Source organism: Pan troglodytes, chromosome 3 (assembly GCF_028858775.2).
Source record: "Pan troglodytes isolate AG18354 chromosome 3, NHGRI_mPanTro3-v2.0_pri, whole genome shotgun sequence".
Lineage (NCBI taxonomy): Eukaryota > Metazoa > Chordata > Mammalia > Primates > Hominidae > Pan > Pan troglodytes.
Genome location: NC_072401.2, coordinates 152,697,874 through 152,722,892, shown reverse-complemented (window position 1 = coordinate 152,722,892; position 25,019 = coordinate 152,697,874). Strand labels below are relative to the sequence as shown.

Genomic DNA, 25,019 nt, shown 5'->3' with positions numbered 1-25,019 from the left:
AAACAAAAAGAAGGAAAACAAAAAAGACACTTAAAAGATTATGTAGGAAAGAGAGAAGATTACTAAGCAGATTTGAAAAATAACAACAAATAGAACTTTTAAATAAAAAGACATAGAAATTAACTCAACAGACAGATTGAAAAGTAGATTAGAAAGAATTGAATAAAGAATGTGGTAACTGAAACGCTGGGGAAATTTCCAAAAGATAGCAGAGAGAGGCAAGGAGATAGCAAATACAAAATAAGTTGTATTTTAAAAATGTATGTGTAAAATATATAAAAGTACTTAAAAGTATTAAAAAGTACTTAAAAAGATATGTGTAAAGTATATAAAAGTACTTAACCATTAAAATGTATCTGCATATATCCAATACCAGGTTAACAATAGAACAATATTTTTACTTGGAATCTCTTTTTCTTTGCTAAAACAATTATCTTTATTCTAACTTTGTTTTGTTTTGTTTTTTTGAGAAAGCATCTTGCCCTGTCACCCAGACTGGGGTGCTGTGGCATGATCATAGCTCACTGCAGCTTTGAACTCCTGGGCTCAGGCAGTCCTCTTGCCTCAGCTTCCTGAGTAGCTTGGACTATTGGCATGTGCCACCTGCCAGGCTATTTTTTTTTTTTTTTTAAGAGACCAGGTCTTGCTATGTTTCCCAGCCTGGTCTTGAACTCCTGGGCTCAAGCAGTCCTCCTGCCTCAGCCTCCCAAAGTACTGAGATTACAGGCATAAGCCACTATGCCCAGCTCTTTTGCTAACTTTGATGTGAGTCATTCCTTTGTTTGTTTGTTTTTTTAAGTTTATTATCTACGTATATATTCCTCAGCAATATATTGTTCTTTTTGGAAAAACTGAGTACCAATCACAAACCTATTTTTTGACATTGAAGTTTTTATTTTTATGGACTTAGGGGTATAAGTTCAGTGTGTTACCTTGATATATTGAGTTATGGTGAAGTCTGGCCTGTTAGTGTACCCATCACCTGAATAGTGCACATTGTACCCAATAGGTGATATTTCACCCTCACCTCCTTTCCATTATTTGGAGTCTCCAGTGTCTATTATTTCACTCTGTATGTCTGCGTGTATCCATTCCGCAAACCTATTTCTCTAAGGAGAGTACAGTGTTGTAGGAGGGTCTGGGTGAAGATAAGCTGAACAGAGTCTCTGGGTCGTGGTTTGGCTTTTCTAAGAGTTCTTGACAATGCTTACTGGGGAATTTAGTGGGTAACATCAAAAATAAACCCTGGGAGATGCTGGGATGTATTAGTTTGTTAGGGCTGTGTAATAAAGTACTAGAAATTAGGTTGCTGAAACAATGGAAATTTATTCCCTCAGTTCTGTGGGCTAGAAGTCTAAGATAAGTGTGTTGGCATGGTTGGTTCTGAGAATTGTGACAATCTGTTTCATGTTTCTTTCCTGACTTCTGGTGATTTGCTGGCAATCTTTGACATTCTTTGGCATATAGAAGTATCACTGTAATCTCTATCTTCATTTTCACATGATATTTTCTCTGTGTACATGTGTCGAGCACAAATTTTCCCTCTTTATAAGGGTAACAGTCATTGGATTAAGACCCACCCTAATGACCTCATCTTAACTAATTACATCTGTAGCAATCCTATTTCCAAATAAGATCACATTTTGAAGCACTGGAGGTTAAGAATTGAACATATGTCCTCTTGGGGAACACAATTCAACCTGTAATGGGGCATCTGGCAAAGTGTCATAGTGGCACAGTAGTGTAGAGCATATATGAAGCTATCCAGTAAGAATATAGTCAGGGAATAGGCTGTTCTGTGGTTTCTCAACTTACCAGGGCACATAACCAACTATCAAAAGTAGGTCAAGAAAGACACTTTTGGTGAACTAACACCTGCTATGGTATAAGAATGGGGAATAAGGATACATCATTTGAGATAGTTATAGATAATATATATTTTTTAATTTCTGAGAAAATGCAGTGAATAGCATCTATATTAGTCAGAATATAGGCTTTTAACTGATAGAACAGAGAGGCCCAAATTAACAGTGGTTTCTGCAAAACAGAAATGTATTTGTCCTTCAGGTGAAAGTCTGGGTAGCGGGCTAGTGTGGCAGTTCTATGATTGTCAGGATCCATAGATCGATTTGCTCTTTTATCTTCAACATAAGACACCTTCAATTCCAGGATGGCTACTGTAGCTCTTGCCACTATTCTGCATCTTAAGCAGTAGGAAGGAGCGTAGCTGGAAAAAGGGGTCAGGTTTCTTTCTTTAAAGAATAATACCTAGAGGTTGCACGTATTTACTGCCTGTTGGTCAGAACTTGGTCACATGGCTGATCAGGAATGCTTTTCATTCAAGAAAAGCTGGAGAGTGAGATCTTTTTCCTGGGCTCTGTGTGCCAAACTAGAAACTCTTTATTATTATGGAAGAAGGAAATATAACCTGGGAGTCAGTGCAGTCTGTGTCACAGCTTTGTAATTTTCCCTCAACTTCTCCTTATTAGTAAGTTTCCAGTGGCTGTAAACATATACAAGGTAACATTCACTTAGGAAAGGATTCCTGGAGAAAAATTGGGTATCTTGAGGTTGACACTTTTAAAACCTGAATATGTTTCTGAAGGATGCAGATAAATAAAAGAAGCTTACTCGTAGTTAATTTTATAAATAAATAGGTTCAGAGAAAAAAGCAATTTTGACATTTTTAGACAGGTGTTAACTACACCTGTCATAATAGATAGGTCACAAGAAAGTATCTAGTTAGGGTCAGAAGCTGTGATTACACCCTGTCCTTTTTTTTTTTTTTTTTTAAACTATACCATACTCCTGCCCCACCTTTGAGGAAAAATTTAGCAAGTTTCCAGTGAGTTGTCCAGGGAGAACAGAGCTTTACTTTGAAGTATTTGAATTTTCTGTGAGTCGCACAGTATTCCAGTTGTATTAATCTTTTGAAGAGAAGATAATTATTTTTGATCTCCATGTTTGGTCTTTAGATTTTCCGAATATACAGGTAATTTACATTAGTGACTAATGTCAGCTTAAAGTATTTTATTAGTATAACTATTGAGAAGAAAAATAATCATGCTCAATTAAAGTCCTCATACAAAACTTATAAAGGTTTATTTGAATTCTTCGAATAAGTTGCTTTAAAATTTCTATAACCTTATGCATTAAAGTATAACCTATAGAAAGCATGTTATGCCACCCTGAAGGCTGCTATAAAAATTGTTTATGAAGTTCAGGCCAAGACTAAAATATGTTGAAATGGAGAGTTTTGAAAAATGTTCTATATAGCAAAGGAGACCAAATCATGCTAAAATGTAGAAAAAGACTATACATCAGTTTCCATGCTACATTATTCAAAAAAATACAACCATAAAAAAGGTAATAAGATTACATTTTCACATTTCATGGCTAGTAAAGTGCATTAGGCTGCTCAGATATTCATAACTTACTGTGACATTTGGGAAGATTACATTTTGTAGTGCAGAGCCATTACTACAGCTCAGATAATAACTAGCCAATGCCTGTACCTGGATTATGATCCCTGTCATTGGAAACAAATTTGTGTTTTGAAGGTTGATCAGCTTCAAATAACTATTAGAAAGGGTTAACATGACATACTGTAGACCCTGTGCATGTTTTTTAGGTATAATAGATATGCATACATATAGTATATCAAATATGCCACACATTTGTGTGTACAAATTTCTGCCATCAATTTCTCCTTGAAAGGCATATTTTATAGTATTTAAAGCAATGGAGGAATATTTAAAACACCTGTTTGGATATTGCTCTCACCGTATAATCTCAGTTTAAAAGCTGGTGAAATATTTGGGGCTTTTTTTGGAAATTACTTTCAAAAATCTATAGCTTCTTGAAAGGGTGGTTACTTATAGGAATGATTGATGTAAGTAATATTAAGGTGAAGGTAAGGTCTCTTATGTTAGTTGTAACGAGGTTTTTGACCAATTTAGATCACATGGTGGATATGTAATTGTTAGAAGAAAATTTCACACTGTTAAAACTCTCTCCAGACATTATCTTCTTGGCAGTAAATTGTTTCAGATTTATTGGTTGGTTTCCCTTATATGAAATGATATACAATTGTATGTGGGTGTTGTAAGAAGTACCTTATTGTATTCAGTGGACAAGGTTTAGTTTCTGTCTTCTAGAAAATACTGTTGAAGAGTTTGTCTTTTTTATTGTTGTATCTAGATGATTTTCATAAAATATTTTCTCTTTGAGCTTTCCTTTCACTAAAAAGTTATTTTGAAATTATAATCATTATATAATTATGGAATTACTAGTTTTGTATGGCCTTAGAGATTTTTGTTTTTTTCTGCTACCTTTCTGAATCACTGCAATTCTTTTCCACAAGAAGGTTTTCTTGTGTCTGAAGATTCTGTCACTCCTTAATTTTACATTCTTCTGTGTGGATTCTTTTAAATTATCTTCCTGAGAATACTGGTGTTCTTGGACCTGGACCAGACCTTTCTACTGCTAAAATTGATTAAAAATTATCTTTACCAAATTTACAGGTTGAAGTTCATGGAATTAATTTTCTCAGTTTTGAATTTTTCCTCTTAATTTTTCTTAATCATTGGCATCTGCTGCTGATTGTTATTCCCCACATTTAATAAAAGATTGTCTTGACTTAACACAATTATATGTTTAGTTAGTATTACCATATTGCTTTCTGGAAATATTTCAACAGGAGTGTATGAAAGTATCTGTTTAATCTTGTTCTCACCTACTTTGAGCATTAATAATTTCAAACAAAGTTAAATTCATTTAGTATTTTTTTTTGCATGTGTCATTTGGATTTTTTTTTTTGTGAATTGACTGTTCATGTCTTCCTAAACATTTTTTCCACCAAATTGAAAATACTTTATTTCTGTACCACTTTTTATTTCTACAGCTTAATGATTTTTGTACTCTTTGAGAATTTCTTATATTTGTGGCTTCTAATTTAACTTTTGATATTTTAAGTTATCTAGAATTTATTTTGGCATATTTTGTAAGATAAGGATTCAGTCTTAATTTTTTAAAATGAAAATTTCATAGCTCCATTTAATGCTTGTGATGACACTCTAATCCTATATTGAATTTATTTGTACCAACCTTTTATTTTAATTAGATTATTTTCTGTCTAGTACCATACAGTTTTAATAATTATGTTATACCATTTGTTTAATGATTCTAGTATTCTTTTTGTATAGAATTTCCCTTCACTTTTTTCATATATTTAATTCCCAGATAGAAATTAGAATCACTATAAGTTTCAGGAAAAAAATCATATTGGAATTTTAATGGTAATGTGCTGAATTTATAGATTAATTTGTGAAAAGTTAACAACTTGAACTGATTTAATATTCCCATCCAGAAACAGGTCTGTTCATTTATCAAAAGTGGAAAAAAATTTCTTTACTTTCAAGTCTTGTGTATGTTTTAATACACTCCTAGATACTTTATACTTATAGTTGGTATCAGAAATGTTGTTTTAAAACTCTTGTATTTTCTGTTAGATATTATAGGTATTTAGGAAAACTTATGAATGTTATATATTTTTTATTCATACAAAATGACATTTTGAGCTGAAGTTACTACTTGGTGTCATTCCTATATTATATATTTTCATGGAGAAAGAGATTTCCAGTTTGGAAACCAGAAGTCTACTATTTTCTTTTCTTCTTTTTTTTTTTTTTCCGTGAGACGGAGTTTTGCTTTGTTGACCAGGCTGGAGTGCAATGGGGCAATCTCGGCTCACTGCAGCTTCCACCTCCTGGGTTCAAGCGATTCTCCTGCCTCAACCTCCTGAGTAGCTGGAACCACAGACATGCACCACCACACCTGGCTAATTTTTTTTTTTGTGTGTGAGATGGAGATTTACTCTTGTTGCCCAGGCTAGAGTGCAATGGCGCGATCTCGGCTTACTGCATCCTCCGCCTCCCAGGTTCAAGCGATTCTCCTGCCTCAGCTTCCCGAGTAGCTGGGATTACAGGCATGTGTCACCATGCCCGGCTAATTTTGTATTTTTAGCAGAGACGGGGTTTCGCCGTGTTGCCCAGGCTGATCTCGAACTCCTGACCTCAGGTAATCTGCCCGCCTCGGCCTCCCAAAGTGCTGGGATTACAGGCGTGAGCCACTGTGCCTGGCCTAATTTTTGTATTTTTAATGGAGCTGGGGTTTCACCATGTTGGCCACACTGGTCTCGAACTACTGACCTCAGGTGATCCACCCACCTTTGCCTCCCAAAGTGCTGGGATTACAGACGTGAGCCACCACACCCAGCCATTTTCTAAATAAGCAATTAAAAAAGATTTCTGTAGGATATAAGACACAGTGTTCCTGCAAATACGGGTAGGCTATTTCTGTCTTATTGATCACTGTTCCACTATTTCCTCAGGGCCTGGCATACTGTAGGCATTCAGTAAAAGTGTGTTGAATGAGTTTATAAATTTATTACATAGTAGAGGTTTGTATTTTGTGATTGTTTTCTGCAGATGTGTTGTATCTGTTATTTTTTACTTAAGTATGTTCTATGAAGGCCAATAGCTAGCCAATGTGCCTCAATATGTAAGTATGAGATTTTTACAGCTTGAGCCCATCTTGATAGGTTTCGTATGTGTTCTGATTGTATGGTGCCTGCACTGTGCCAGTTGTTAAATATTTGAATAATGCCTCTGCAATGTCATTGTTATATTGTGCTGAATTATTTTTGACTCAGTGAGTAATTTGTTAGAAATAGGTTACTTGAGAAATCCCAAACGTTTGTATTAATACCATTTGTATTTATGATGATTTCATAAGCTCTAGAGTTCACATCAGTGGTGTTTTGTGCATTTGCTTTTTTTTTTTGAGACAGGGTCTTGCCCTGTCGCCCAGGCTGGAGTGCAGTGGCACAATCTTGGGCTGCTGCAACCTCTGCCTTTCGGACTCAAGCCATTCTCCCACCTCAGCCTCCAAGCAGCTGGGACTACAGCCACATGCCACCACACCCAGCTAATTTTTTGTTTTATTTTTGGTAGAGATGGGGTCTCGCCATGTTGGTTCAAGACCCCAGGCTGGTCTTGAACTCTCTGAGTGCAACTGATCTGCTCTCTCGGTTTCCCAAAGTGCTGGGATTACAGGCATAAGCCACCCTGCCTGGCTGCATTTGCTTCTTTTTAAATTGTTTTTTTTTTGAAATAAGTAATATGTGTTCATGGCACAAAATTCAAATTGTTCAAAAGTGTATGTACTAAAATCTTTTTTTTTGCCTTCTATGCACTAGATCTTTTCCAGAGACAATCGATATTTAGTTCGTTCTTAGACATATTTAGCACATGCATAGGTCTATGTGTAAATGATTTACACTCAAATTGTAGCCTACTGTTCACACTTTTCTCCACCTTGATTTTCTCAAAGTATCTTAGAGATCTTTTCATATCATGTGGAGTGGCCTCATTCTTTTCTATATGTACATCATATTTCATTGTATAGTTGTATACAACTTCATTAACTTTTTTTTTTTTTTTTTGAGACAGAGTCTTGCTCTGTTGCCCAGGTGACTCACTGTAACCTCCGCTTCCTGGGATCAAGCAATTCTTGTGCCTCAGCCTCCCAAGTAGTTGGGATTACAGGCACGTGCCACCATGCCTGGCTAATTTTTGTATTTTTAGTAGAGATGGGGTTTCACCATGTTCACCAGGCTGGTCTTGAACTCCTGACCTCAAGTGATCCACCCACCTTGGCCTCCCAGAGTGCTGGGATTACAGGCGTGATCCATCATGCCAGGCTGTCATTAACCTTTATCTTGTAATTTAAAAAGAGTCAATACAATGAAGTTCTTGTATCTAACATCATTATGTTAGATACATAAATGTGTCTATAATATACATTTCTAGTAGTTTGATTGCTGTTTCAAAAATAAAAAATTTTGATAGATATTACCAAATTGCTATTTTTTTGTTTTTCTTTTTTTTGTTTTGAGACAAAGTCTCACTCTGTCACCCAGTCTAGAGTGCAGTGATGCGATCTTGGCTAACTGCAACCTCTGCCTCCTGGGTTCAAGTGATTCTTGTGTCTCAGCCTCCCAAGTAGATGGGGCTAAAGGTGTCTGCCACCACGCCTGGCTAATTTTTGTATTTTTAGTAGAGATGGGATTTTGCTATGTTGCCTTGGCTCATCTTAAACTCCTGCGCTCAAGGGATCCACCTGCCTCGGCCTCCCAAAGTCCCGGGATTACAGGTGTGCGCCATCGTACCCAGCCCCAAATTGCTCTTAATAAGTCATATTGTACCTGTTTCCTCAACAACAGTAATGTATGACAGTACCTGTTTCCTCATGTTCTTGCACATACTATGTATTATTTTTATATGTTGTTAGAGATTTGGAATTTGTCAATCAAATATGTAAAAATGGTATATTAGTGTATTTTTAATATTCATTTTGTAAGCAAAGTTGGGTTTCATGTTTTAGTGCCACTTTTATTTACCTTTTTGTTCATTGCCTTTGCCTAAATTTTCTTTTTTTTTTTTTTTTAACACCCTAGTTCCCACAAGCAGATATATTTTCTTTTAAAAAATTTTTTTCAGGAAGCTATTTGTGCTTATGTAATGATATGGGTTGCAAATGATTTTTCTAAGTGTTTAATTTACTTTTCGATTTTTTTTTGCATATAGAGTTTCTGATTATTATATAGTTAAATATGTCAATATGAAGTCCAGAAATCTTAAAAACTCTTAGTTAGAAAAGCTTTTACCACTTGAAGTGATAAAATGTTTTTTGTATCATTTCATTCAGTGCTTTTATTTAATTAATTTTTATTTTTAGAGACATGTCCTGCTCTGTCACCCAGGCTAGGGCTCAGTGGTATGATCATAGCTCACTGTAGCCTTGAAGTCCTGCACTCACATGACTCTCCCGCCTTGGTCTCCCAGAAGTGCTGGGATTACAGGCATGAGCCACCACGCCTAACCCATTTAGTGCTTTTATAAGTTTTATTTTAGACTCATTTTATGACTTCAGTTTTACATTTAAATCTTAGACTCATTTGGAAATTTTTTTATGGTATGAGGGATTGATTGATGATTTTTTTTCCCCCAGATATTTGAATATAGCTATCCCTAAACTTATTTTTTTTTGAGACAGGATCTTGCACTGTCACCCAGGCTGGAGTGCAGTGGTGTGATCATAGCTCACTTTAGTCTTGAACTCCTGGGCTCAAGCAATCTTCCCACCTCAGCCTCCTGAGTACTAGGGCTGCATGTACCCACCACCATACCTGGGTAATTTTTTGTTTGTTTGTTTGAATATGGAGACAGGGTCTGGCTGTGTTGCCAGACTGGTCTCAAACTCCAGGCCTCAAGTGATCCTCCTGTCTTAGCCTCCCAAAGTTTTGGGATTATAGGTGTGAACCACCATGCCCAGCCACTAACCTTTTGATGAAATGATCTTTGTTCTATTTACATGTCACTTTTATCATATAATAATATATAAATATAGATATGTAATTATAAAATTATAAAATTTATAATAACAATAATCACCACCGTCAGCCAAGCATTATTAATAATAAGCACCTTATTCATATACATGCCTTTTTTTTAAACCTTTTTATGAGTGATATCTGTAGATTGGTTAATGGTATTGTAAATGTTAATTTCCTGGTTTAAATAACTGTACTATGATTATGTAATATATATACATTGGGGAAGCTGAATGAAGAGTATAAAGGAATTCTGTACTTTCTTTGAATGTTCGAAATTATTTCAAAATAAAAAGTTACAGACAATATTAGGAAATAATACAAACAAAACCAAAACAGCTATATTAAAGTTCTTATTTGAATTATGTATTTTTAAAATTTACAAACAACATATTTACAGACAATATAATCTAATTCAACCAGTTTAAGTAGAATGGAATATTTCATAGTATAATAGATAGCTTATAGCGTTTATCCAGGAGGACTAGGGAACCAAGCACGTATACTTTTTAGCTACGGCCATGTAACTAGGAGAATTGACTCCATCACAAGGAGAGACTGTTTTAGCAAAATCCCAGCTGTCATCTCCTAACACTGCTTGGTAGTGATGATACAAAGCATTGTATGCTGAGATCTCTGCCAGAGCTTTCTGAGAAAGATGAAATGTCTTTATCACTGTGCTTGCCAGGAGTTCTTGTCTCTCTGCATGCAGGTAGTGATCCTCACATTGTTCATTTCCATTTTTTTCAGTCTCATGCCTGTGTATATTTTTGTCAGAACCTGGGATACATGTTGTTGATCCTGCTGAATGGAATTTTAATTTATTTCCTAGTTTTGAACCTTCCTTGCTTTCCTGGACTAAACTCCACTTGGTCATGTCTGTTATTCTTTATAAGAGCCATTGGATTTATTTTTATTTTTGTTTTTTTTTTGAGATGGAGTCTTGGTCTGTTGCCTAGGCTGGAGCTCAATGGCATGATCTCGACTCATTGCAACCTCTGCCTCCCAGGTTTAAGTGATTCTCCTGCCTCAGCCTCCCAAGTAACTGGGACTACAGGCACATGCCACCATGCCTGGCTAAGTTTTTGTATTTTTTTGTTTTTTTTTTTTTGAGACGGAGTCTCGCTCAGTTGCCCAGGCTACAGTGCAGTGGCACAATCTCAGCTCACTGCAATCTCTGCCACTCAGGTTCAAGTGATTCTCCTACCTCAGCCTCCTGAGTAGCTGGGATTACAGGCGCATGCCACCACGCCCAGCTAATTTTTGTATTTTTAGTAGAGACGGGGTTTCACCATGTTGACCAGGCTGGTCTTGAACTCCTGACCTCAGGTGGTCCGCCTGCCTCGGTCTCCCAAAGTGCTAGGATTACAGGCATGAGCCACCACGCCCTGCCGGATTTGTTTTTTAAAGTTCACTTTCTTCTACTTATTGCATACCTTTTGGGTATGCAGTTTGGAAATGCGTAATGAAAAATCAAGAAGTATTCAGAAAGAAGCGTAGGTGAATCATGTGTGTAACTATTTCTGACAGAGATCTTTAAAAAATCTAGTTGATAGCATTATTGTATACCTTAAATATATGTATTTTAAATTAAAAAAATTTAAATTTAAAAAAATTTATTTAAAAAATCTAGTTAAATGAGATAGCTCTACAAAGGTAATTCTATAAGTATTTTAATTCCTTTATACAATTACAATTTATTTAAAATTTACGAACCTTCCCTCTGTATGGGGAGGCTCTGGGTGAGATGACAAGGCCCGTATAGCTATAGCGTTCTGATAGTAATATCAGTGAAATACATTTTCTTGATTACTGACTTTGGATGTGTGACTAATTATATGTAAGTTATACTGATTATCTACAGAGGAGAGGTAAAATGAATAGGCTTAATAAACCAAAAATTTGACTAATATAAACTCCAATGTGTGACCACTCTGAGCCTTTTTCAGCTTTTCAGTTTTACCATGAGCTCATAAGTTGTTTGGGTAACAAAGGACCTTTAGATTATTCAGTGTAGTTCACAGATTTGATACTTCATAAATGAAATACTGGATGAGAAGCAATTGTAGAGTTGATTTAGATCTTTATTGGTAACAGGTTAGTAGATAGCAATTTACCTAAGACATCCTATATTTGTTTTTGTTGAAAAATATTTTAATTTTTATATTCTCTTACTTGACTTTGCTGTCTAAATTTGGAGATTACTTCAGAAACTTCAGTTTTTTGAGCTGCATGTTTTTTAATGAACCTTTTGATGTGGAGGAAGAATGTGAATAGTTATTGTTAATCTAATGTTTAGGAACATGCTATAGTGATATTGAGGATACTAATGCTTTTAATGTGTTTTTTTTTTTTTTTTTTTTCCTTGTAAGTTGGTAGGAGGACAGTTTGATCTGGAAATGAATTTCATTATCCAAGAAGGTGAGAGTATTAACTGCATGGTGGACCTACTGGAAAAATGTGACATTACGTGCCAAGCAGAAGTCTGGAGCATGTTTACAGCCATTCTGAAGAAAAGCATACGGAATCTTCAAGTCTGCACTGAAGTAGGCCTTGTTGAAAAAGTGCTTGGGAAAATTGAAAAAGTTGACAATATGATAGCAGGTATGATTTTTTCTATAGTACAATATATGCAAAGAAATAAAGTTTGATTTTTAAATACATATTTTTCTTATTCCATTTAGCAATATTTAAGAAATATTTGAGCATGTAGCATGCACCTAGAACTTTAGTGTCCAAGCCCTTAAATAAGCACAGTTTATTTTAAATATTCGAGAAATATAACTAGCTGAGTTATTTTATCGTTTTCTTTTGTTTCCAGATCTTTTGGTTGACATGTTGGGAGTGCTGGCTAGCTATAATTTGACAGTTCGCGAGCTAAAGCTTTTCTTCAGTAAACTTCAAGGAGATAAAGGACGATGGGTAAAAAAACTTAAGTACTCTTTGGTATTTTAAAGTATCCTCCTCCCAAACACATTAGTAGCTTGTAAAGTAACTGATATTATTATACATGGGATAATTGTCAAATTGAATAGATTAATTAAAATAGCATTGAGATCCCTGTGGCTACTCGTGCCATACTTGGACACTAAGAGTATGCACTAAGATAATGGTGTTTCAGACAAACTGGTAATTTAATTCTTCTTCAAAATGTTGTTCTTTAAATGTACATTCAATATTTATTAGAAAAAAAGATAAATGTAGAGAAAGAAAAGTATTAGGTAGTAGTACCTACCTTTTCTTCTTTTTGATCTAGTTTTATCTGAGTGGCTTAAACTTGAGTAACTCACTCCGTGAACAAAACCTCTGCAGTTAATTGGATCTACCCTCTTGAGATGCAACTTAGGAGTCATTTGCAATGGGTAGTGATGGGGGTGAACTTATTTTGAACCCCAGGTGCCTTATCAAACTGTTTCTTCCACCATATAGTTATCTGTCCCATTGAAGAGGAGTAGTAAATATTTTCTCCATTTTTGTTGCATTTCCAATCTTATTTTAGTGCCCTTTAGAGATCATTGCCCACAGCAACAGCTCAGCCAGCTGATCCTTAATCTAGCTTTCATTAAATGTATCTAAAACTGTGCCCTACAATTACTCTTTTTCATTATGTTAAAATTTAGATTCTTTAGCATATTTCTCTCAAACTCCAGTTTACTGTCTAATTTTAGTTTTTTTTACTAATTTTCATTGAATTTGATTATATTTCTGGTTCTAGCTTACCTTGTGTTTATCTTCTTAGAGTTTTTGCTTCTGTGGGGGTATAAGATAATTGTCACAAAATTTGGAAACATTTTAGTCATTGTTTCTTCAAATACTGTCTTCTTGTCCCCGCTTCCTGTCTTTTCTGGGCCTCCAATTACAGATATATTAGACCTCTTGATATTTTCTCACAGGTTACTGGGATCTGTTAACTCTTTTTTTAATCTTTTTGTGCTTTATTTTAGATTGTTTTTATTGCTGTAGTCTCAAGTTAACTGATCTTTTCTTCAGCAGTGTGTTAATTCCATCCACTGAAATTTCAGATAGTATATTTTTCTTCTGTAAATTTTTTTTTTTTTTTTTTTTTTAAGGCAGAGTCTCGTTCTGTTGCCCAGCCTGGAGTGCAGTGCCATGATCTCGGCTCACTGCAAGCTCTGCCTCCCGGGTTCATGCCATCCTCCTGCCTCAGCCTCCCAAGTAGCTGGGACTACAGGCGTATGCCACCAAGTGCGGCTAATTTTTGTATTTTTAGTAGAGACGGGGTTTTACCATGTTAGCCAGGATGGTCTCGATCTCCTAACCTTGTGATCTGCCCGCCTTGGCCTCCCAAAGTGCTGAGATTACAGGTGTGAGCCACCGCGCCCGGCCTTTTTTTTTTTTTTTCTTTTTTTTTGAGACGGAGTCTTGCTCTGTCGCCAGGCTAGAGTCCAGTGGCGCGATCTCTGCTCACTGCAACCTCCACCTCCTGGGTTCAAGCAATTCTCCTACCTCAGCCTCCTGAGTTGCTGGGATTACAGGCGCACACCACCACGCCTGGCTAACTTTTCTATTTTTAGTAGAGACAGGGTTTCGCAGTGTTGGTCAGGATGGTCTCGAACTCCTGACCTTGTGATCCACCCGTCTTGGCCTCCCAAAGTGCTGGGATTACAGGCATGAGCCACCATGCCCGGTCTCTTTCTGTAAATTCTATTTGGTTCTTTTAAATATTTTCCATTTTTTCCCTCATTTAATTCCTTTAAATCCTTGACAATATTTAGCATATGAATAGTTGCTTTAATGCTCTTGTTTTTTCATTCTAGAATGTCATTTTCTAGGTCAGTTTTTTACTCATTGATTTTGCTCCTTTATGTAGGTCACATTTTTCTGCTGCTTATGGCTACTGAATTTAGACAATATATCAGACATAGCAAATTTTATGTTGCTGACTGTTGGATTTTGTCATATTCCTTTTAAGATTGTTAGACTGGTTTTGCAGGCAGATAAGTTATTTGTGGATCAACTTTATCCTTTAAAACTAGTTTAAAAGTTTTTTTTCCAGTAAGGTTTAGAGTGGCTGTTACGCTACGGCTAGTTTAGTTTTACTATTCAGGCGTGTCTCTTAGAGGGTCTCTATTGAATAACTCTCAAGTCTCAGACATAGGACAGGAGGTAGCAAGACTGTGGTCTCTCCGAAGTGTCTAGTAGGGTCTCAACAATTCCTAGCTCTGTATTAGTTTTGGGAATTCTTTAACTTAAAGCTCTTACTATCTTAGCCCCACCATGTTGAGTTTTATCATAAGCATGATCAGTCTGGTATTAAGTCAAAGAGTCAATGCAGATTTCTGGAGCTTCTTGTCTGTTCAGTTCTTTCCTCCCTAGTATTCTGCTCTGAAACTTCTATCTTCTGTGGACTCCACTTTCTTTCCACCTCACTGAGACTTTCGGGTTCTGTTTGGTTTCCCTGTGCAATGATATGGAAATTGACTCCAGGTTTAAGTCATTTTGTTTTCTCAGGGATCACAGTCTTGAGCTACCTCTTCCTGCATACTGAAAACTGTTTTTGTTTGATACATTTTGCCCACTTTTCTAGTTGTTTATGGTAGGTTGGTAAGTCCAGGTCCTATTAATATGTCGTGTCCAGAAGAGAAAGTATATATTTGATTTTGGTTTTTATTTATATTCACATTATTTATTCTGAATATGTAATGTATTTTTATTATATTCATAAGCATAGAAAATTATAGGTAAGAAAATAGCAAATAATATGAACTAATATTTATTTACAGAGGTAGAAACCCCACAACCAAATGAACACAAAATCATTAATAATTAGAGACATTCACATTAAAACAGTATTGATATGTCACCTTCCATCTGTAGTTTCTCAAGAATTTTAAAGTTGGAAAATGGCAAGTATAGTTTGGGATATAGGGTTATTTTATACTTGGTGCGCTTTTCATTACAATGAACACCAGTGGAGCCAACCTCAAGAGGAGTCTAGTGCTACTTAGTCATGTTAATTTTACCTGTATCCAGTGATTTAATAATTCACTTCTGAGTATTCCAAGAAATTCTCACATAGATCCATAAAATACATGAGGATGTTCACTGAAGCATTATTTTTGATGGCAGTGAATGTTAACATGGATATTCATCATTAAGAGAGTGGATTGGTAAAATGTATAGAAGGTAGATTGTTCTATAACAGAATCAGTGCATGGAGTAATAGGAATAGATGTAAAATACATAGGAAAGAAAGCAATGATAAGTGTAAGCACATAAAAACCTTTTTTTCTTTTCTTTTTTTTTTTTTTAAAGACAGGGTCTCACTCTCATCCAGGCTGGAGTGCAATGGTGTGATCATGGCTCACTGCATTCTCAGCTTCCTGGTATCAAGAGATCCACCTCAGCCTCCCAAGTAGCTGGGACCACGGACATGTGCCACCATGCCAGGCTAATTTTTGCATTTCTTTTAGAGACTGGGTTTTGCCATGTTGTCCAAGCTGGTGTCAAACTCCTGAGCTCAAGCAGTCCTCCCAGAGTGCTAGGATTATAGGCATGAGCCACCACTCTCAGCCCCAAACATCATTTTTGAAGGAATAATCTACATAAAAAAGATTAAACATGTTAATATAGTTGCCTATGGGGAAGGGGAGGAGAATGAGAATAGTTTTAGATGATAAAGGGAAAAAATAATGAACTATTTATAAAATGAGAGCAAGGCCTTGCTCAGATATTCATTACATTTATTTAGTTATTTAATATTAGGCATATTATTTCTATCGTTTGCTGTTATAGCAGTGCAGTGAAAAAATCCCTATATCTAAATCTCTGTCTGCCCTTGTGGTGATTACTTTAGCATAGATTTTTACATGTGGAAATATTGCATTGGTGGACATGAACGTCTTTACAGACTCTTGAAATATGACTACTACATCTTTTTCTTTTCCTCTTTCTTTTTCTTTTTCAGACAGAGTCTTGCTCTGTTACCCAGGTTGGAGTACAGTGGTGCTATCTCGGCTGCCTGCAACCTCTGCCTCCTGGGTCAAGCAATCCTCCCACCTCAGCTTTCCAAGCAGCTGGGACCACAGGCACTTGCCACCATTCTTGGCTAATTTTTGTATTGTTTTCTAGAGATGGAGTTTCTCCATGTTGCCCAGGTTGGTCTCAAACCCCTAGGCTCAAGCGATCCCTCCACCTTGGCCTCCTAAAGTGTTGAGATTACAGATGTGAACCACTGTGCCTGGTCTACTAAATTTTTTTCTGAAAGGCTTTACCAGTACAGTATACACTCCCCCAGCAATGTCTGTCAAGTAAAGTGCTTATCTTAATGTATTCTTTTGTTGACTGATTTATAGGAAAGGAAATTTGGAGGAATGATGTTTCTAGATGGACATGCTATAATACTGTATTTTTATTTTTAACTGCAAAGTTATTTTTGGTTACTTTATTTTACTTTGGAATTTATTTTAAAAAATCACTGTGATTGTAGTTACTTGTTATTATGCTTTTACAATTGAGCAGTATGGTTAATTGAAAATTTCTTGTTCACTTAAGAATGAAGCTTCCACTTAATATGTAGGTGAAAGGTTGCCAAACTCTTTTACACAGGTAGTAATTATAATTTATATCATCTATAAAAATAAGATGAAGGCAAACCAATGATTTCATTTGTAGTTTGACCCTGTTTTGAACTTTTAAATTTTTAACAAGGAGGAACGCCCCACACTTTTCTTATTTGCTTATAAACTGATTAAAATGAGATGGTATGTCTGATTATCTTTTGTTTTTCCTTGTAACTGCAAATGAGATTTTTCATTTTTATTGTTGGTTGTTTCATGTATTAGAGACTTGTGGACCAAGGAAACATTAATCAAATAAACTCAGCGTTGCAGCTTTTATATGTATATGCTATGCGTATACATATATTTATATGCTATGCGGTAAAGGTATATTGTAGAATGAAATATGATAGGGAAGTTTAATCCACTCTCAGTTTCAAGGAAGGCTACCCTGAGGAAGTGACTGTTAAGATGAGCTCTAAAGGCTGGGTAAGATTGACTTGGATAAGAGGGGAGTACAGGGGTCCTTTTGAGAACATTTTAAGCATAAGGAATAGCTTTTGCTGAGGCCCTGTTGTGGGAAGAAGACTGAGAAAAGGATGGAGTGCAGGGAGAAGGGGAGAGTAAGAAGCAAAATGAGGCTAAAGAAGTAGGTAAAGTATCTTATAGTCCATGTTAAAGGTTTTGGTCCCTATTTTAATGGTGAAAGTATAGTTGTTTTTTGTTTTTTTTTTGACTTTACGATGGTGTGAAAGTGATATGCATTCAGTATACTCCTTCACTTAGGATGGGGCTACCTCCGGCTAAACCCATCTTAAGTTGACAATATTTTGGATCGAAAACATACTTTCGATTTACATTCTTTTCAACTTACTGTGGGTTTATCAGGATGTACCCCTATCGTAAGTTGAGGAGCATCTGTATAGTTGTTTAAAAGCATGGACTCTAGAGTCAAGATTGAGTTCTGATCCTGACCTTGACAGTTATTACCCATGTGACTTTGGAAATGTTCCCCTGCCTCAGATTCTTCTTCTGTAAACTGTGCATAATCATAATAATACCATCCCATAGGGTGGTTATGAGGTTAAAATATTTTAGTGTTTTTGAAGTACCATTTTTTTGAAATGTTTATTTTTATTTTTTAATTTTATTTTTCCATAAGTTATTGGGGTACAGGTAGTATTTGGTTACATGAGTAAGTTCTTTAGTGGTGATTTGTGAGATTTTGGTGCACCCGTCACCTAAGCAGTATACACCACACCATATTTGTAGACTTTTATCTCTCACCCGCCTCCCACTCTTACCCCAAGTCCCCAAAGTCCATTGTATCTTTCTTTTTCCTTTGCGTCCTCATAGCTTAGCTCCCACGTATCAGTGAGAACATACACTGTTTGGTTTTCCATTCCTGAGTTACTTCACTTAGAATAATAGTTTCCAGTCTTATCCAGGTCACTGCAAATGCTGATAATTTATTTCTTTTAATGGCTGAGTAGTATTCCATCATATATATATATATACCACAGTTTCTTTATCCACTCGTTGATTGATGGGCATTTGGGTAGGTTCCATGATTTTGCAATTGTGAATTGTGCTGCTATAAACATGCATGTGCAAGTATCTTTTTGAAGTACCTTTAACAGTGGAATATAGTAAGCATTATTTAAGTATTTGTTAAATTATTAAGTATTTTTAATTTTAAAGAAGGGTGGGTGGGGGATTGATGTAGTTTATATTTTAAAAAGATCGTTTTTGGCCAGGTGTGGTGGCTCATGCCTGTAATCCCAGCACTTTGTGAGGCTGAGGCAGGCGGATCACTTGAAGTCAGGAGTTTGAGACCAGTCTGGCCAACGTGGTGAAACCCTGTCTCTACTAAAAATACAAAAAATGTAGGCCGGGCACAGTGGCTCACGCCTGTAATCCCACCACTTTGGGAGGCCCAGGCAGGTGGATCACCTGAGGTTGGTTCGAGACCAGCCTGACCAACATGGAGAAACCCCGTCTCTACTAAAAGTACAAAAGTTAGCCGGGTGTGGTGGCGTGCACCTGTAATCCCAGCTACTTGGGAGGGTGAGGCAGGAGAATCGCTTGAACCTGGGAGGCGGAGGTTGTGGTGAGCCGAGATCCTGCCATTGCACTCTAGCCTGAGTGACAGAGCGAGACTCCATCTCGAAAGAAAAAAAAATTAGCTGGGTGTGGTGGCACACACCTGTAATCCCAGCTACTCGGCTGGTGAATCACTTGAATCTGGGAGGCAGAGTTTATGGTGAGCCGAGATGGCGCCACTGCACATGGACTCCAGCCTGGGTGACAGAGTGAGACTCCATCTCAAAAAAGAAAAAAAAAGATCATTTTTGCTGCAGCTTGGAGAAGAGTTTCAGGTGTCTAATGATACTGGCTCTTATTTATTGAATACCTAATAGGCCCTACAGCATTACAAAAACTGGTGTAGAGTACATTATTTCTTTAAGATATTTGAAAATAACTTAGAAATTATTTTCTATGCTTTTAAGCTTATAGCATTATTCCTGTATATATTAAAGCAAGACTATATTAAAGATGTGTTTTTTTTATCTTATGGTAAATAATGTGGTTAATGAATTGTTAATTATCTTCATAGCCTCCACATGCTGGGAAGTTGCTGTCTGTGTTAAAGCATATGCCTCAGAAGTATGGTCCTGATGCCTTTTTTAACTTTCCAGGAAAGAGTGCTGCAGTAAGTAAATATTAATGAGGAAATCACTCCCAGTTCTTCTTTCCTTTGCTCCCTGAAAGTACAGCCCTGTGAACACCCCTGACAGGTTCTGTGCTAGGTAGAAACTTCTGCTCAACATACTTTAATCCTTATGACAGTCGTGCATGTTACTTTTTTGTAATTGCTTTAGAGGTGAAGAAATAGAGGCTTAAATTAGTTGAGAAAATGCCCAGTCACAGCTTGGGTCAGCAATGGAATAAGAACCTCATTCTTTTAAACATAGCCATGTTGTCTTAAGTAGCTATTTGTGTGTAACACCTTCATGTCTATCTTTGTGAACATCTTTCTCTTGCCTTTCATTACTCTACCTGTCTTTTTTTTGTACCTTGTGTATAGAATGATAGTGAAGAAATAGAGGCTCTGAAACTTACTGCGCAAGTTTTCCTTGACTTGTGAGTTTCCAAATTATGTTGGTCTCAGTGTTCCTGTAAGCCGTTAATCAGTTTATACATAAGACAATTATGTATAATAGTGATATCTGTAATGTTTCATAATGTTATAGAAGCACATTCTATAATGTATATATGTTATTTATGGAAGTTTCTAAAATCTCCTCATTATTACATTGGTCAGTCTGTTACAAGCAAAACAAACTTTTTTTTATTTTGAGACGGAGTTTTGCTCTTGTTGCCCAGGCTGGAGTGCAGTGGTGCGATCTCGGCTCACTGCAAACTCTGCCTCCTGGTTTCAAGCGATTCTTCTGCCTCAGCCTCCTGAGTAGCTGGGATTACAAGTGCCCACGACCACGCCTGACTAATTTTTGTATTTTTAGTAGAGACGGGGTTTTGCCATGTTGGCCAGGCTTGTCTCGAATTCCTGACCTCAGGTGATCCACCCACCTCAGCCTCCCGAAGTGCTGGGATTACAGGCATGAGTCACCACGCCCGGCCCAAGACAAACTTTTAAAAAAGATATTTCAGTCTATTCTTTTCCTGAGCTTATCTTTCATTCATTTTTTTATGTTAGTTCTCATAAAATCTTATATTAGGCCCTGTGTAGCCTGGCAGTATCTGCAGAAAGATAAGAATATGTTTTAATATGACATTTGTGATATTTAAATGTTATATACACAATATACAACTTTCTTTGAAAAGTTTTATTGCCCAATTTTTTCCTTTACAGTTTTTCCCTACAGGCCATTTTAGATTTATAGCTTTTCAGAATAATTTTACTTTCTTATCATAGCCTATCATTGCCTCTAACATTAAAAAAAGTGTTCTTATGAGATTAACTTTTTTCATGCCTCATGTTATAATTTTATTATTTACAGTTCTGAGATTGCAGTGCATGCATTTATCTTGAAAGTAGGGCAGGTGAGCTGAACAGCTTTTGAAACTTGAAGAGAATCAATGTTTTAAATATGTTCAGTGACTTCCTTTCCTTAAACATAGCTTTTACTGGGAATTTAAAGTAGTCATGAATAAAGTATTTTTGCAAAGCTTTTACATCTTTGCTATCATTTTTGGTGAGAGAGAACATGTGTACGCACTGAATATACGTTTTTCTCCTAAAATTTTTTTTTGTCAGTTTGTGAGTTGTAATTATTCTTTTCCTTTTTTCTTAATGCAACGTTCATTTTTGCATTAATGCAACGTTTAATGCAATGTTCACTCTTGAAGTCTCAATAGTGTTATTACTGAAGTTTGGCTCTATGATGTCTTTCATGTTTTATGTCATATCTAATACATATAAAAGAATATATGTATAATATGTATACATAAATGCATATGTAAGTTACAATAAAACAGACGCTTGTGCAGTTTGAATTTTTTACAAAACAGCTTTATTGAGATACAATCCACATACCACACAATTAACTCATTTAAAGTATATAGTATAGTAGGTAAATGTGTTCACAGAGTTGTCAACCATCACCACAGTCAATTTTGGGACATTCTTATCACACCCAAAAGAAACCCCATACTGATTAGCAGCCACTCCCCATATTCCTCAGCCCTATTCTGGACCATTCATATTAGTGGAATCATACAACATGTGGTCTTTTGTGACTGGCTTTTTTCACTTATCATAATGTTTTCAAGGTCCATCCATGGTACAGCATGTATCAGTACTTCATTCCTTTTTATGGCTGGTATTATATTGTATGGATATACCATACTTTATTTAATCATTTGTCAACTAGTGAATATTTGGGATTTTCACTTCTTGGGCTAGTATGAATAATGCTGTTATGGACATTAGTGTACAATTTTATGTGTGGACATATGTTTTAATTTGTCCCAATCTCTAGATTAGGTCATATGGTCTTTGTTTAACATTTTGATGAACTTCCAGACTATTTTCCAAAGTAGCTGTAACATTTTACGATCCCACAGCAATGTATAAGGGTCAAATTTCTCTACATCCTTGCTAAGATGGTTAATGTCTATTTTTGTTTGTTTGTTTTTGAGATGAAGTCTTGCTCTGTCACCCAGGCTGGAATGCAGTGGTGTGATCTTGGCTCCCTGCAACCTCTGCCTCCCGGTTCAAGCGATTCTTGTGTCACAGCTTCCTGAGTAGCTGGGATTACAGATGCGTACCACCATGCCCAGCTAACTTTTGTATTTTTTAGTAGAGACAGGGTTTCACCATGTTGGCCAGGCTGGTCTTGAACTCCTGACCTGAAGTGATCCACCTGCCTCAGCCTCCCAAAGTGCTGAGATTATAGGCGTGAGCCACTGTGCCCGGCCAGTATCTGTCTTTGTGATTGTATTAGTAGCTATCCTAGTTGGTATGAAGTGATATCTCATTGTAGTTTTGATTTGCATTTCCTTTATGACTAATGATATTGAGCATCTTTTTATATTTTTATTGGCTATTTGTATATCTTCTTTGGAGATATGTATATTTAGATCTTTTGCCCATTTTAAAATTTTACTTGTCCTTTTATTATTGAGTTATAAGAGTACTTTATATATTTTGGTTACAAGTGCTTTATCAGGTATTCAGATTGCAGATGTTTACTTCCATTCTTGTGGCTTGTCTTTTCACTTTTTTGATGGTGTTCCTTAAAGCACAGGTTTTAATTTTAATAAAGTCCAATGTATATATTTTTTTCTTTTGTCACTTGTCCTTTTGGTGACATAATAAGAAGGATTTGCCTAACCAAAGGACACCAGGGCCTTATGCTAATACCACAGTCTTCATCACTGTTGCTTTATATTAATGGTAGGTTTTGAAATGGTAGTATGAGTCCTCTAACTTTGTTCTTCTTCATTTTTTTTTGAGACAGATTTTTGTTCTTGTCACCCTGGCTGGAGTGCAATGGCACGATCTCGGCTCACTGCAACCTCTGCCTCCTGGGTTCAAGCAATTCTCCTGCCTCAGCCTCCTGAGTAGCTGGGATTACAGGCACCCACCACCACGCATGGCTAATTTTTGTATTTTTTTAGTAGAGGCAGGGTTTCACCATGTTGGCCAGGCTGGTCTCGAACTCCTGACCGCAGATGATCTGCCTGCCTTGGCCTCCCAAAGTGCTGGGATTACAGGTGTGAACCACCGTATCTGGCCTGTTCTTTTTAAAAGATTGTTTTGGCTATACAAGATCCTTTTATTATGTAGTATGATCTTTTAAATAAAAATCTAAACCAAGCGGTAAAGCCATCTGTATATTGACTTCTGAATATAATTTAAAAATATTATGAACTAATCCTCTTCAGTTTTATATTTGTAGTTTTATAAAAGCAGCATATACCCAGTTTTTCTCTTTTCTCTTTCCATTCCTGTCCATCTTTCTCTATTCTAATACCTTAAAATTTCATCAAATTTCCAATTTGTTATCACTTCCTATCTCTTTTAATTAGAATCTCTGTGGATACGTTCATTTTAAGAAATGAAGAATACAAGATTCATGTGTCCAGGTTACACTGAATTTTTTTTTCATTTAATTAACATTACTATGTATTAGGGAAAATTAAAAAGTTACTAAAAGTCTTCTTCCTGACAAAGAGTCTTCTTCCAGATAAAGAGTCTTCTTTCAGATATATATATATATATATTTTTTTGAGATGGAGTCTTGCTCTTTCGCCCAGGCTGGAGTGCAGTGGTGTGGTCTCGGCTCACTGCAAGCTCTGCCTCCTGGGTTCACGCCGTTCTCCTGTCTCAGCCTCCCGAGTAGCTGGGACTACAGGCACCCACCACCGTACCCGGCTAATTTTTTGTATTTTTAGTAGAGACGGGGTTTCACCGTGTTAGCCAGGATGGTCTCAATCTCCTGACCTTGTGATCCACCTGCCTCGGCCTCCCAAAGTGCTGGGATTACAGGCGTGAGCCACCGCGCCCGGCCTCAGATATTTTAATTGTGACATAAAGTAATGTGATGTAGTACAAATATATGTAGCATTGCAAAGTCTTATTTTCATGATTTTAATAAGACAGGTTTTCACGTGAGTTAATAACTCAAAGTTTCTTTCCTTTAGGCTATTGCATTACCTCCTATAGCCAAATGGCCATACCAGAATGGTTTTACATTTCATACATGGCTTAGAATGGATCCTGTAAATAACATCAATGTAGATAAGGATAAACCATATTTGTATTGGTATGTATTTCTGTAACTGATTAGTGTTAAAACCTTACTTTGAAACTGAGAAGAATATTTAGAGGTAAAATGAAAACTATTCTTTATAGTTTCAGAACCAGCAAAGGTCTTGGCTATTCTGCTCATTTTGTTGGAGGCTGTTTGATTATAACATCAATAAAGTCAAAAGGAAAAGGCTTTCAACACTGTGTGAAATTTGATTTCAAGCCACAAAAGGTACATGATCTTCTTGAGTCATAGTTATGTTAACAAGCTATGCTAGTCATCAAAATGCTTTGTTTTAATGTTATTCATATAATAACATGCTAAAGCACAACTTCGTTTTTACTGTTTAAAAAGATGAAGCGTAAATCACTGGATAATTGACCTCTCTGATTTGGATATGAAAAAGATTGCAAATTTAGTTATTTATGGAGATTAAGGGAGATACAAGTAGGAAATATCTACGGCATTTATTTTAGTATTGCAAATTTAATATGTGTTTGCTTTTGTACCTTAAAATTTAGAGGTTAATAAAGGGTTCATCAACAAAATGTATAAGTAGATAGGTAGTCAGATAGATTAAGCAAATATGGCAAAAAATTGACAATTATGGAATCTAGTTGGTGGAAAAAGGGGGTGTTTGTACTTGATTTTCAGATTTTTGGGGTATGTTTGAAAAATTCCATAATAAAAAGCTGGAAAAATGATCTAGTGATTAAGTTCTTATCAGTTGAAAGGCCCATGAATAGATATTGTTCCAGAAAGTAAATA

The 25,019-nt window shown here is 36.2% G+C and overlaps 1 protein-coding gene across 9 annotated transcripts in view; it reads left to right on the top strand.

Moving 5' to 3' along the window:
• LRBA (LPS responsive beige-like anchor protein) overlaps positions 1-25,019 on the top strand; it is a 761,353-nt gene that overhangs the window by 78,151 nt on the left and 658,183 nt on the right. For all 9 annotated transcript variants that reach the window (XM_063809071.1, XM_054683898.2, XM_526701.8 and 6 more), the window contains exons 3-7: positions 11,827-12,058; positions 12,276-12,376; positions 19,592-19,687; positions 24,145-24,266; positions 24,356-24,482. In XM_063809071.1, coding sequence (XP_063665141.1) covers positions 11,827-12,058; positions 12,276-12,376; positions 19,592-19,687; positions 24,145-24,266; positions 24,356-24,482 — 678 coding nt within the window. The remainder of the gene's footprint in view (positions 1-11,826; positions 12,059-12,275; positions 12,377-19,591; positions 19,688-24,144; positions 24,267-24,355; positions 24,483-25,019) is intronic.